We start from the raw sequence: 12324 nt of genomic DNA, 5'->3' as shown, positions 1-12324 counted from the left end.
TTTTCGGCCAAATAGGACTTGGCTCGTTTGACAAAAGCTCGGCTTATTAAGAGAAGTTTGGTTCGATTAAAGAGGTCGTTTAGAAACAAATTAAAGAATTTAAAGAAAGTAAATTGAAGATTTTGACGGTTAGCAAAGAATTTAAAGAAAGAAAGACACTTCGATCCCCATCGATCTAAAGATAAAAACCAAAAACATAGACAAAGAAACTTCACGTAAATCATAGTGAAAAGTAGGCACAAGAACTAATCCATAAGCAGCGAAGATGGAAAGAGTAGTCCCTCATCCTCAATCTAATTTCAACCTCAATTCTGATGCAACCCGGCCCATAGCGCAATATAATTGAATTGACAGAAATAAAACTTGAGCTTCTATTCAAAATTTCAGAATTTCATTCAAACGACAAGAAACATAGGTTCACAACAGGAGAAATAAACAGAATAACCAAACCGGCCTAAAAGGGCCAAAACAGTGCCCTTTTGTTTTTCCTCTAATGAGACTCTAAATGCATGCTAGATTTATAATAAAATCCTACAACATAATTACAACATCCTTATATATCAGTATTGGGGCCCAGAAACTCAGAATGTGTAAGATTGTTTCAAGGTCTTAGTGCAAACGTGTAAGGATGTTGTAACTATGTTGTCTAATTTTGTTGTAAGTCTAGCATTTCTTGATTTGGAAATCAATACACACAATATGTAATACACGATCTTGTCCGTATCAAGAATGTGAAAAAGAAATACATGTCAATTCCAACTTTTTGTGCTCCTCATGGCCCTTCAAGAACCTCTTTGTGCTCCTCTTGAAAGTATTGCATTCTCTGCTGCCAATTTCTCCTTGGCCCTCAGAATCTTTCGGTTCTCCACTTTAAGCTTTTTTCCCTCTTCTCTAAGATAGGTCAACTCCATTCGCATAATGGCCATACATAGCTCCTTGTCTTTGAGTTCTCTCTCAAAGGCCTCAATAGCTCTGGCATGGGTTTCGTTTTTTGGTGTTAGGCTGGAGCCTAGAAGGGAAAACACGAAGGAAACGAAAAGCAATTTAGTCTTTTCGTCGACCAGATCATCCTTGCGTGGATTAGATATGACTGTTGCCTCTTTTGTAAGGGTGATAAATATGATTCTAGCATCAACTCCCAAACCACAAACCACCATCAAAATTCCAAACCAATTAAGGTTGTTCTCTAGTGCTGCAAATTCCCAAAACGTGGTTTTAAGGAGCCACCAAATAGTTTTGAAGACAATCCGAATGAACCAGAAGATACATTTGAACAGAATTTGAATCAACGACCAAATGAAGCTGAATATAGTTCGAATCATCCACCCAATTTGGTTGAGTACATCCATTTTTTGTGCAGACAACATTAGGAACTTGTGATCAGTTAATTTTCAATTCATCGATCGCATCTAGAAAAGATGACATCAAAAAGGAGAATCCGCTTACGCGGTACGGACACTTATTGAATTAAAGTATATTTTGTAATCCTAAAATGGCTGAGAACTCGAGACATGCAACAAGTTGCTGCAGCATTTTTTTTAAAAGACGAAAAAATTTCATTAATCTTCGAAGCATTAAGCCAATTTGATTTCATATTACTTTTTGAAAGTATTGGATTGGTAAACCTTCCATATGGGGGTCACAGCCGATAAAATAGTCTAGGCACCACCAAACGTCCCCAAAGCCTACATAATCACAACACTAAATGGACGTACGTAAGAAATTAAGAATATATTAAATATTTTTTTTTGAAAAAATAATATATGGACGAATTGAAATATGATACATGTAGACATTAATCATAGATTAAAAAAAAAGAATGGTTCAAGTATTACCATCTGACCAGGAATAAAGAACACATGCATGGTACTCTTTTGAAACAAATGGTTGAGGTTTGGAGAATTTGAAGAATTGGGGTGTCAAATTTTACAGGATATTATTGTTGAATGTTAACAATACATTTTCAATGCATATTATTATTGTTGAGTTTTGACAATACCTTTCAAATTCAATCTTTAATATATTTAAAAAAAATTTAAACTTTGAATTAAAGGAAAGTTCAGGTTTGGAGAGAAATCAATGAAATTTTTAAGAATGATGATCGATTGGAGTTCATGAACATAGTAATATTCGTCAAATTAACTTTTCAGTTACACACAGTTCTAACTCGATTCTTCAAAATTAAGAATGGGGTTACAGATGGTCTAAAGGACAATTCTGATGAAAGAAAACCGGCTGGTCGAAGGATGAAAGCCTGATTGCCGAGAAGGAGACCCTCCCGACGAGGTGAAACTAATTTACTAGTACCAAAAAGAAACGAATTTACCTTCTTGTCTTAAAAAGTGTTGGACGGAGGGGTTTGTCGCCGTGAATCAGGTAACCAACTTTGGTGGCAATAATGAGCCACAAAATGTAGATGCAATGTTTGGAGAGAGAGAGAGAGAGAGAGAGAGAGAGAGAGAGAGAGAGAGAGAGAGAGAGAGAGAGATTATATGTGTAATTATGTACGAGAAGGATGCATGTGATAATGTGTTTATATATAATTTGTTTGTGAAGAAGAGAGAAAGAGGGTCTCCCGGGGTTTGTTGAGAGTTTCTGAAGAAGAGAGAGAGTCTCCAGGGGTTTTGAGAGAGAGAGAGAGAGAGGGTCTCTCGGGGTTTTGTTGCGAGTTTCTGAAGAAGAGAGAGAGAGAGAGTCTCCTGGGGTTTTGAGAGAGAGAGAGAGAGGGGGTCTCTTGGGGTTTTGTTGGAGGTTGTTAAATACTCTTCTTTTTACACTATCAATCCCCAGACCGATGCATTCATGAAATTTCAAATTTGTCCTATCATGTCTCCAACATGTGTTAACTTTTTTTTTTTTATTTGATTGGCAAAATAAATATTAAGGGAACTTGTCAAAGTTACAACAAGTAAGGGGGGAAGGGAGGAGAATCTAATCAAAGTTTGACAAACATTTATCGGGCCAAGCCTGAAACTAAGGGCCAGAGAAATGCCCAGATAATACAAATGAAGCACAAATCATCCTAAAGGCCTAAAAAGTCCAAATAATACAATACAGCTCAAGCAAAATGGCCTAATTGCCCAGATCTGAAAAGGACTTCTTATCGGCCGGCCCTATTTTCTCAGCTCCTACCCGTCCAAGCCCACCGCTTTTCAAACCCATTCTGCATAAGCACTGTTTTGCTCTGTTTTAAGTAATCTACCCAATATACCCCGCTCAACAGTTCCACTCCTTCAGCTTCTTCTCTGCGTCTCAGCTGTCGCCTGCTCATCTCGCAGCACGCGTCGATGTTGTTGGTCTTCTTCTAGCTGGCCTTGGTGGCGGAGGAGTAGGTGGAGTGTCAGGTAGCGCTAGTGAGAAGTTTTCGATTGTCATTTCTCTCTCTCTCCAGAATACACATATACATTTAGGAAGAGTTTCCTCCCCCTCTCTCCAGGATACACATACATATAGGAAGAGTTTCCTGGTAGTCAGATTTCCCTAATCTTAATTTTAAGAGATTGAACGGAAGGCCAAGGGAAGGTGTTCTGGTAATAGCTATTGTGCCCCTGTTCTTATTCTTTGCATTATTTTTACAGAAAAAGAATTCACACCACTTTTTGGTTTTGGTTTTTTGGTGGTGGGAATTTTAGGGGTGTGATTCTGCATTTGGGTGTGAATTCTGAAAAAGTGAATTCAATAAATGGGTGTGAATTCTACAAAAATCGTGTAATTTTAGGGGTGTGAATTCTTCATAGATGAGAATTGTGTCTTTTTTAAAGGTGTGAATTCTAGGAATGTGAATATCGCAACGGAGTGTAAACATTTCACATCTCATTTGAACAATTCACACCCTTCGAAATGAAAAAATTCACAAAAAATTGAGTAGATCTATTTGAGTAGATTCTAAAAATATAAATTTTACAAAAAATATATATATATATATATATATATATATATATATATGTATATATGTGTGTGTGTGTGTAATAATAAAAGATATTGAGTTTTAAACTTTGTAATGCAAAAAATAATATATATATTCACATCAACATGTGTCAACATCAACCACATATTTATATGTTATCCACGCAAGAGGGTGAGGACAAACTAGTAAAACCATCTTTGAAAAGGGTCGGGTGGAATATATAGTGCTACAAAGGAAGATTGGCACGGAACCCCTCCAAAATGGGACCGACCTGTCATTTCCCGATCTGAAAATTAAGAACACAGCCCAAAAAGGCCCAAAACTTAACCTTACCTATATGATATATTGTGATAGGATCTTCCTTGATACTTTCCAATATTTCCATCTTGTACGGTTCATTGACAACCATTATACGTTTCTGAGCCTGGTCTCTGGAAACTTCTTCTCTAATCAGTGGTAAATTTCGACTAATAATGCGATCCTACAGACGATTTAAGAAATAAATTCTGTACCCTGAAAACAAAGACTAATGAATTTTCTCCCAAGTTCATGACCTTCCACTTAATCGAAAATGATAAAGCTAGTTGTATTATGAACTGAGTTGCTCACCATCTCCTTCTTAATCCCTTTCAAGTCTTTATCTGTCAAAGGCTCCATATCAAAGTCGTAATAAAACCCATTTTCTATCCATGAACCGATGGTCACTTTTGCATCCGGAAATATCTTTTGAACAGCCATGGCCATCACGTGAGCACACTGCAATGATCGGTCAGATTCTTTAGTACAAAACCATCTCCGTAAAACTACATTTGTCTCTTTAGCTGGTTATAAACGTAGCTACAAACGGATTTACTTATGTCGACATTTGCATGGGAAGACAGCAATTTAGTGAGGATCCAAAGCTAAAAACACATATACGTGACAACTTTAACACAAAATGCACCCAAGGAAGATTGAACAAGTCGCCCGCGCGTGATTCCCTAGAAATTTAGAACGTAATATACACATGCCATTTCCTATCCAAAAAGTAGAACTTTTAACAAATATGTTTCATACATACAAGAAGCCAGTATAAACTTTAGCAAAATGACGAGCTTTGCAATACAACAGTTTGAAGCTAGTTATTCTTCAATTTTAAAAGCAAACAATAACTTCAAGTCTTCATTGTCCTTTCCACTTTCAGACATGCGTAAATTCATAGACTTTAAAGATAAACAAAAGGTGAAAGTATTTTATTTTTTGTTTCCATTTTCTAACAGCCCAACATAACACTAACGCAATCGAATCAAAATTTAAGATAATTCATCAATAAGATTACAAAAAGATTGTTTAGTGAACGAGCCGAACTTAAGTTACAATTAATTCAGCTCTTTATAAAAAATAAAAAAAATACTGTGGCTAGCTGGAAGATGCTCGGCTGGTTAATAGGGGCTCATTTAGTAAACCAACGGTGCTCGAACTCCTTGATACTAAACGAGTCGAGCTAGGATAAACAGAAAGGAAGATAGAAATTACTGTATGGCGAATTCTGAGAAGCTTTTCCGACGACTCATTAGTGGGAAGAACAATTTTCTCAACCAAAGCTTCCTCTTGCGCGTTATCTCTGGCGACCGAAGCAGTCTCAGTCGACTCGGTGGCCACGGCGGAAGACGTCGTTGAGAATCCGTTTTTACTCCTCTTGAAGAAACCGAAAACCCTAATCTCTCTCTCTAGGGCTGTTTTGGAGAGTGAGAACGGGGTTTTGGAAGGGGAGAGAAAGGGGAGAGGAAGAGAGAGGAGGAGTGCAAGATTGGAGTAGGGATTGGGGAGAGGCGGAGAGAGGAAGTGAAGAGGTAGTGAGAGGATAAAGCCATCCTGTGTAGTATGGCCATCGATTTTCACTCTGTGTTCGCGTTTTTGATCTCGGATTGGAAAAAGCTTTCTGTGGTGCAGATTTTCTCCCAGGAGACCAAATCTGAGAGAGAGAGAGAGAGAGAGAGAGAGAGCGCAGTGGCGGAGGGAAGACGGTGTTTGGTTGCAAGGACTAGTTTGGACTGCAAAGAAAATGGTGGGAAAATCCAATATATGCTTGTTTGGAAGACCCTTTGGCTTAGATTTTGTTTTTGGTAATTTTTTTTCTGAACATTTATTGAATGAGAATAAATTTTTTACACCACCAGTGTAAATATTTATTTTCTCTAAATCAATTACATCGTACCAAGTTGTAAAACAGTGATCCCAATCAATAGAACATGGCGATGTGCGTAATATAATTGATTTGGATGAAACAAATATTTTATACTGGCGGTGTAAAGAATTTAATCTCTTATTGAATTTGTGTTGAATTATTTATGAGACTGATTTTTTCACTTTCCAAATTGATAACCACACTCTCTTCCTAAATTGATAACCACATTCCCAAAAGGTGTGCCAAAATCAATCCCTATATGGAATTGATTTTGACACTCCCTTAGAATTGATTTCGGCACTCCCTTGTGAGGTATGGTTATTAATTTTGAGAATGTCAAAATCAATTCCCTTAATTATTCATCTAAACAAGTTAAATTTAAAAAGTAAAAATTACGATCAAACAAAAAATTTACGAAAAAAGTTTGGAAAGACTTTCTTTGTTATCTTTAGTATCGTATTCTACAATCCTTTAATATGGGGACAACATGCGTGTTGGCCAAGTCTGGACTGTTTGTGCTCGGCAATGAACGACTCAGATTTTATCTCTACTGGACAGTTGAGATCTGTTTGACCGGATGAAATCCGAGCCGGCCATTGGCGAGCATGGACATGGACGACCCGGATGGGGCCAACATATATCCATGCTGTCCCCTGGGTCCCTCAATTCCGAAATTTGCCACTCCTTTTTCTTTGTTTTTCATTTTCTCATCCGTAAAGAAAATGGAGTAATGTGCAGGACTCAATTAATCGATTACTAGAACAAAACTGCGAATCGAAATCGTGAAAATTTCCTCCGATAATTTCCATTAAGATTATTCATCGAATCTATGGCTGAATAGCCCTCAAAGTTGAAGTGATTTTCTCATCATGGACTAAAATTGTTAGAGTTCATGGTGTTCTTCAATACTTCTGTTCAAACACTATGCTATTTATGATCTCAGAAGTGTAATTTAGTTTGCCAATTCTATAAGAGCCGCGATGGATATTACAACATTATTGAATGTCTCCACTTATCACAATTTTTGGAGTCGCACGCCGCTACTTAGACCTACTCATTCCTGGACCACCACCGGCCGCTACTTAGACCTACTCATTCCTGGACCACCACCGGCCGCTAGCACCCTCACACAACTTGCCTAGACGGCTAGACCAAACAACTATGTCCTGCGTTAAGCATGAGAGTGAGTACCTCAACTCAAAAAATAGCTTCTAGAGTTGAGTCATGACATTGAAGCCGGAATATCAATTGACGGGGTTGCCCGTGGTTGTACGGCCTGCAGAGGGCAAGTGAAGCTGAATGAGCATTGCAGAAGAGAGAAGGAGAGGCGACATCCTACATCGGCTAATACAGAAGCTTTTCTGGAATACGAGCGTTAGGATAACGTATGTCGCCTCAATAGTAAGCTTTCATGACTGAGATCTCTGCAATACCATGTAAGAGACGTATCATAACCATTCAATATATCTGCTTTGAGCACTGCTAACTCACATCCCTACTCGAGACTTTCTTCCCCAGCAGCTTATGCAAAATTACAATAGCATCGATCGTATTGGTCTCCAAAGCAAGAATTCCAGCCATTAAGAAACCAAATCTGCTTTACACTTTCCACAATTATATTCTTTCCAAAGAGAAGGAAAGTTCCAATTATTGTGCTTGCGAAAACCTAGACAAAAACCCGTAGAATCCATGTCCAAAGAAATTTGCCACGGGTTACTTACATGGGACAGAACTAGAAACAAAGGTAGACAATTTACCATATTCTAACTATCATCAGTTATATCTGTGTGAAAATGTTGCAACACCGAAAACTATGATGTGGAAACACAAACCATTGACTGCCTAGTGTACTTAAACAGCGAATGCAGTGAGTCTTGGTTGCTTTAACATTTCATGGAGTCCCTGCACCACTACACCAGAAAGGTAACTCTCTTTCTAAATCAATCAACCACAAAAGGGATCTGTTTAGTTGTCCTCCCTCCCGAAAAAGTTCCAACATCTCAGCCTCTGCACATCTGTACCATTGGAGGGCAAACATACGAGTTAGACACACAGATAGGTTTGTGAGTTTGCCTATAGGTTGCATTTATAATTTGTCACGTACAATAGATCAAGCATTAACGTTTAGCAGAAGTGGACCAAAGTTAATCAGTCAAATCTTCCATATCATGCCAGGTGAGTTAAAAATCTGCCCTTTGTTAATGTTTCCTAGCTAGTTGTACCGGCAAAAGGAGTATGTTGGGTTTCAGCTCCAGCAACAGCTTTGTAAGGTATAAAGAAAAAATCTATTCAACAAATGGCCATATAAATACTCCATGGCCATGCCGGTGGGTAAATACACATTAACGAGTCCGCGGATTATAAGGTTTAGAGTTTAGACACAAGAAACATTCCCATTAGTTTCATGCTAAGTAATTTTTTCGGTTGATAGGCCCTTGGTGCATCAGTTGTCTTGTTACTGATCCACTGTTCTGTTTCACACTTCGTGACCAAAAGGCATTTTGAACTCATTAACTTCTGATTTTATTTTTTGATCCACCATTAATTTCTGATTTCTGAGGCCAAAAAGCTTTCTGGCTAACAGTGGGTATCAAACCAAGAACCCATGACTTTCCTATGCAAAAAAGAAGTATGAATGCCTATAAATGAGGTATGAACTGGCAAATCAACTTCTACCAATATCATCAGACAATGCAATTGTTTACCATTGTTTCTAAAGCTTTAGATACATCCTCAATTGTTCTTCAACTGACTCATTTGCTTAACTATTTGCATTCCAATAATGAACCATTTCCAGACAGCCTTGTGCATTTTGGCAACCAGAAGTCATTTACTAACATAACTCGACCAAGATTAATCATGCAGTCTTTATATCAATAGCATTAAAATGTAAAATGGATCGGGAGAAAAGACACTTGAATTAGTCATATACCCAAACCATCCTGATCTCTAATTGCAGGGCACTATGGATCGGGAGCTAATCTCATCCATGAACTCGCCTTTGCAACCATTCAATCAATCAAGCATAGTCCATATGTCACACAAGAAAAGGGAAACTATCTATATCATGTGTTTTCCGTATGTTATGCCTAGCAGGTAAATCTAATAAGGAGAAAGCTATTCCCAACTTCATATAATCTAATCTAAGCACTTGCACGCGAAACTTGTGCCACTTCAGCATTTGCGATACGATGAGGCTGATGTTATTGTTGTTCATGTTACATTGGGGAAACTCAGTGTCGTGCCTACCCTAAAGTGGAGAATGAAACAAGCTGTTGTTTGTTTCCAAAAAGTAACAATTGGCCTAGGAACAGCGAGTAGTGTAGTTCTAGGCCTGATGCGGGTGTGCTCGGATTGGATTGTAGTCCAAATTCGTGCTAAGGCTTGAATGCCTCAAATCTGACTTCTTCTGGAGCGATTGTGTACAACCTAAGTGGTGAGGCCGTATGTGGTTCATGATTTGCCTTTGCGGGATAATGACTTAAAATTTCCCAACCGTTGTGGAAAATGAAGAAAAAAAAAAAGGCGCAATGAAAATTAAGAGAACTTCATTAATGGTTTAACGAAGTTGGTATAAGGAAATAAAACATCTACTAAGCATGGCTAGTGCGATGAAAGATAAAGACATTTGCTGGAAATGTAAAGATAATTGAAATGTAATTTGGATAATCTGTGGGCTTGATTGGTCGGGGACCCTTTCTAAGGCCTTCAATTCTAGTATTTATAAGCAAAGTTCCAGGTCTTGAGCTGCTTCCACTTGCCTTTATGCATAACTGCCACGTGTCCTAAGCCTTGCTCCTTACTCCTTACTCTAAACCTTCAACTGCATTTTTAGGCCCGATAGCAACTTTTTTAGGCCTAAAATGACCTCTTTTTGCATAGATACTTGCTAAAAGGAGATTTTTGGGACCTTTTAAGCCTAAAAGCCGAAACTTTTCTATGAAAGAGAAGACTTTTCAGCCACTTTTTGTCCCTTGTGGGCCCTTGAAGCTCTAAGTTGGTTCCTTTTGTAAGAAGATTCAAGACAAAAGGCATTTTTGGAACTTGTGCCCTCTTTTCTCGTGCAACAAAAGCCAAACTGGGCTAAATGAGCTGCTTTGTAAGCTATTTGTGTAGGCCTGATTGAGCTGCTTGGGTCATATGGCCTGCATGAATGCCATGTGTCCTTGCTTCATGTTGAAGGAAAACGACTGCGGGCCTTAAGCTGCTTGTGAGCTGCTAGAGAGAACCTTCTAGACCTTTGAGTTGCTTGTGAGCAACTTGCTAGGGAGAACCTTCTAGGCCTTTGACCCCTGCTTGTGAGCAGTTTACTTCCCAAGCATGACTAAGCAGCTTATGGCCTTTTTGACTTCTTCATTTTCAGGCTTGGATAAATCTGAAAAGCTGGCCCAGACCTCAAAAAACAAATCTTGGTCTCATTAGACTAAATAGGCCTGAAAAATTAGTCCAAGTTTTGATTAGTTGGGCGAAGGCCTGAACCTAATCTGAATTTTAACTCAATTGGGCCGAACAAGCCTAAGAATGGGTCTAGATCTAAAAACTAACTTGGGCCTTAACTAATTAGGCCATGCTCTAGATATTAATGTAGCCCATAAATCCCTTTCAATCCTTTTGTGGCCCACTATAAATTCGACCAAAGGCCTAAATCAATCAAAGCCTAATTCAACCAAGGTCCAAAATATTATTTTGGACTACTAATCTATTAACAAATTCCTTTTTAGAATTTGGCCAAAAATGGATGTAAACAGCTGCCCAATTCCAACTTCACATGAGGTAGTTCATGTGTTGTAATGAGATAAAACTCCTATGTACGCATTCTTCCTGTGTATTTTTCTAATCCATGTTGTTGTGTGATTGAAAATGATGAATGAAGGGTTGATTTCCGCCGGAGTTTCCCCATCCTTGAATTCTCAAGTGCCTAAACATATATTCATGCCGGAATTTGGGAATGAACAAACTTTAACTTTCAGCGCATACAGTTGATAGCAAAAAGACGATAAAAATTTTCTTCTACCATTATCATATGTTGAACTGATTAAGAAATTTCTAAGATTATTCACATTCAACAGAATTCACAAGTACCTTAATAGTTTCTCCTTGTGGCGGCATTCTTAATTGAAATAAAGCTTGGAATGTGCACCATCGGTCTAAAGACAGATGGATATTTCCCATTGTGCCTGACCTTTCTTAAACTTCTGTCCCTCTTATTCCATACAAACAGACCGGATAAAGAACAAATCAACAAGTTACCTCCTTTGTTCCAAACCATTAATGGTCGATAAATCGGACCACAGAAAGGTTCTACCCGTGGGATTTTAACGACGAATACTCTAGTCCAAGACTCCTGCACCGCATAATCCATCATCACCCATATATCAAGCACACATATATCAAGCGTATGAATAGTAGTTTGAAAAAATACGGACAGACCATCCTTCAACGCCCCCATATTCATCGAATCCACCCGAAGTCCACGAAACTTAGAAGGCCCTGGAAACGGTTGGAATCGCTCCTTCCCAAAGTCAAAACAACACATCGATTCGAAACGATTCTCGGTGTCGTGGACAATCCAATGAAGAGCTCCTTTCAAAAAGCAACCACCCGAATACCAATGCAGGTAGAGCGGAGCATCTCCAACTCTCCTCCACAAATCAGTCCCTAAAGTGTTGATTTCGGCCTCCAATTTGATTAGTCCCGTACTAGGAGTTAAAAACCGCAACACTTTGTATTGATTAGTCCCTGAGCAGAATCCAAACCCAGAACCGCATTGATCAAAAAAAGCCTTTTCTGTTTGGGGTACAATCACATGTTCACCGACAACCGGATTCCATACATAGTAGGGGTTATAAGTCCTAGGCAAGTATAAGCAAATTAAACCATTGCAGGAACTCAAAACCTCCAATCCCTCAGGTAGATTGAGTTTGAAAAGGGTGTTATTGGTACACTCATCGCCGCGATACAGGAGGTGGGGTTGTGATTTAGGGAGGTGGAGTTGAGCAAATTCAGGGTCTGAAATTAAGTTACGGAAATATGAACATACGCACCTGCAATTGCGGATTGTGGTGATGGGTAGTTTGCTCAAAATTTCCATGAGAATGGGGTTTGGGATGGAGAATATGGAGGACGACACCACCTCGGGCGCGCTCGTTCTGCTTCTTTTCATGGTGAAAATTTCTCTTCACCTGCGAAGAAGAAACAAAAGACAATATACCGGGGGGGGAGGGGGGGGGGGTGTGTGTGTGTGTGGTGG

The 12324-nt window shown here is 38.8% G+C and overlaps 1 protein-coding gene across 1 annotated transcript; it reads right to left on the bottom strand.

The window, feature by feature from the left end:
* Positions 1-4172: 4172 nt before the first annotated feature.
* On the bottom strand, positions 4173-7655 carry LOC131323595 (uncharacterized). The gene is made up of 4 exons (XM_058355448.1): positions 7562-7655; positions 5423-6024; positions 4517-4663; positions 4173-4388 (listed from the first exon to the last, which is right to left on the bottom strand). The coding sequence occupies exons 1-4, from the start codon at positions 7653-7655 to the stop codon at positions 4182-4184; spliced, it is 1050 nt and encodes a 349-aa protein (XP_058211431.1). The 3' UTR covers positions 4173-4181.
* Between the last annotated feature and the right edge of the window lie 4669 nt (positions 7656-12324).

The sequence above is a fragment of the Rhododendron vialii genome, chromosome 4a, assembly GCF_030253575.1.
Source record: "Rhododendron vialii isolate Sample 1 chromosome 4a, ASM3025357v1".
In the NCBI taxonomy this organism is placed as follows: domain Eukaryota; kingdom Viridiplantae; phylum Streptophyta; class Magnoliopsida; order Ericales; family Ericaceae; genus Rhododendron; species Rhododendron vialii.
The sequence above is the reverse complement of the archived record's forward strand: the minus strand, read 5'-3'. Positions and strand labels throughout refer to the sequence as shown.

What these genes read in the sequence shown, in the direction of transcription:
- LOC131323595 (XM_058355448.1), bottom strand. Translation starts at nt 7,655, where the DNA reads ATGGCTGGAATTCTTGCTTTGGAGACCAATACGATCGATGCTATTGTA. An exon ending in AGTCTCGAGTAGGGATGTGA is followed by an intron (nt 6,025 to 7,561) that starts GTTAGCAGTGCT and finishes ATAAATGTTCAG; the next exon opens with AAAAAAAATTACCAAAAACA. An exon ending in AAGGGATTAAGAAGGAGATG is followed by an intron (nt 4,389 to 4,516) that starts GTGAGCAACTCA and finishes AATCGTCTGTAG; the next exon opens with GATCGCATTATTAGTCGAAA.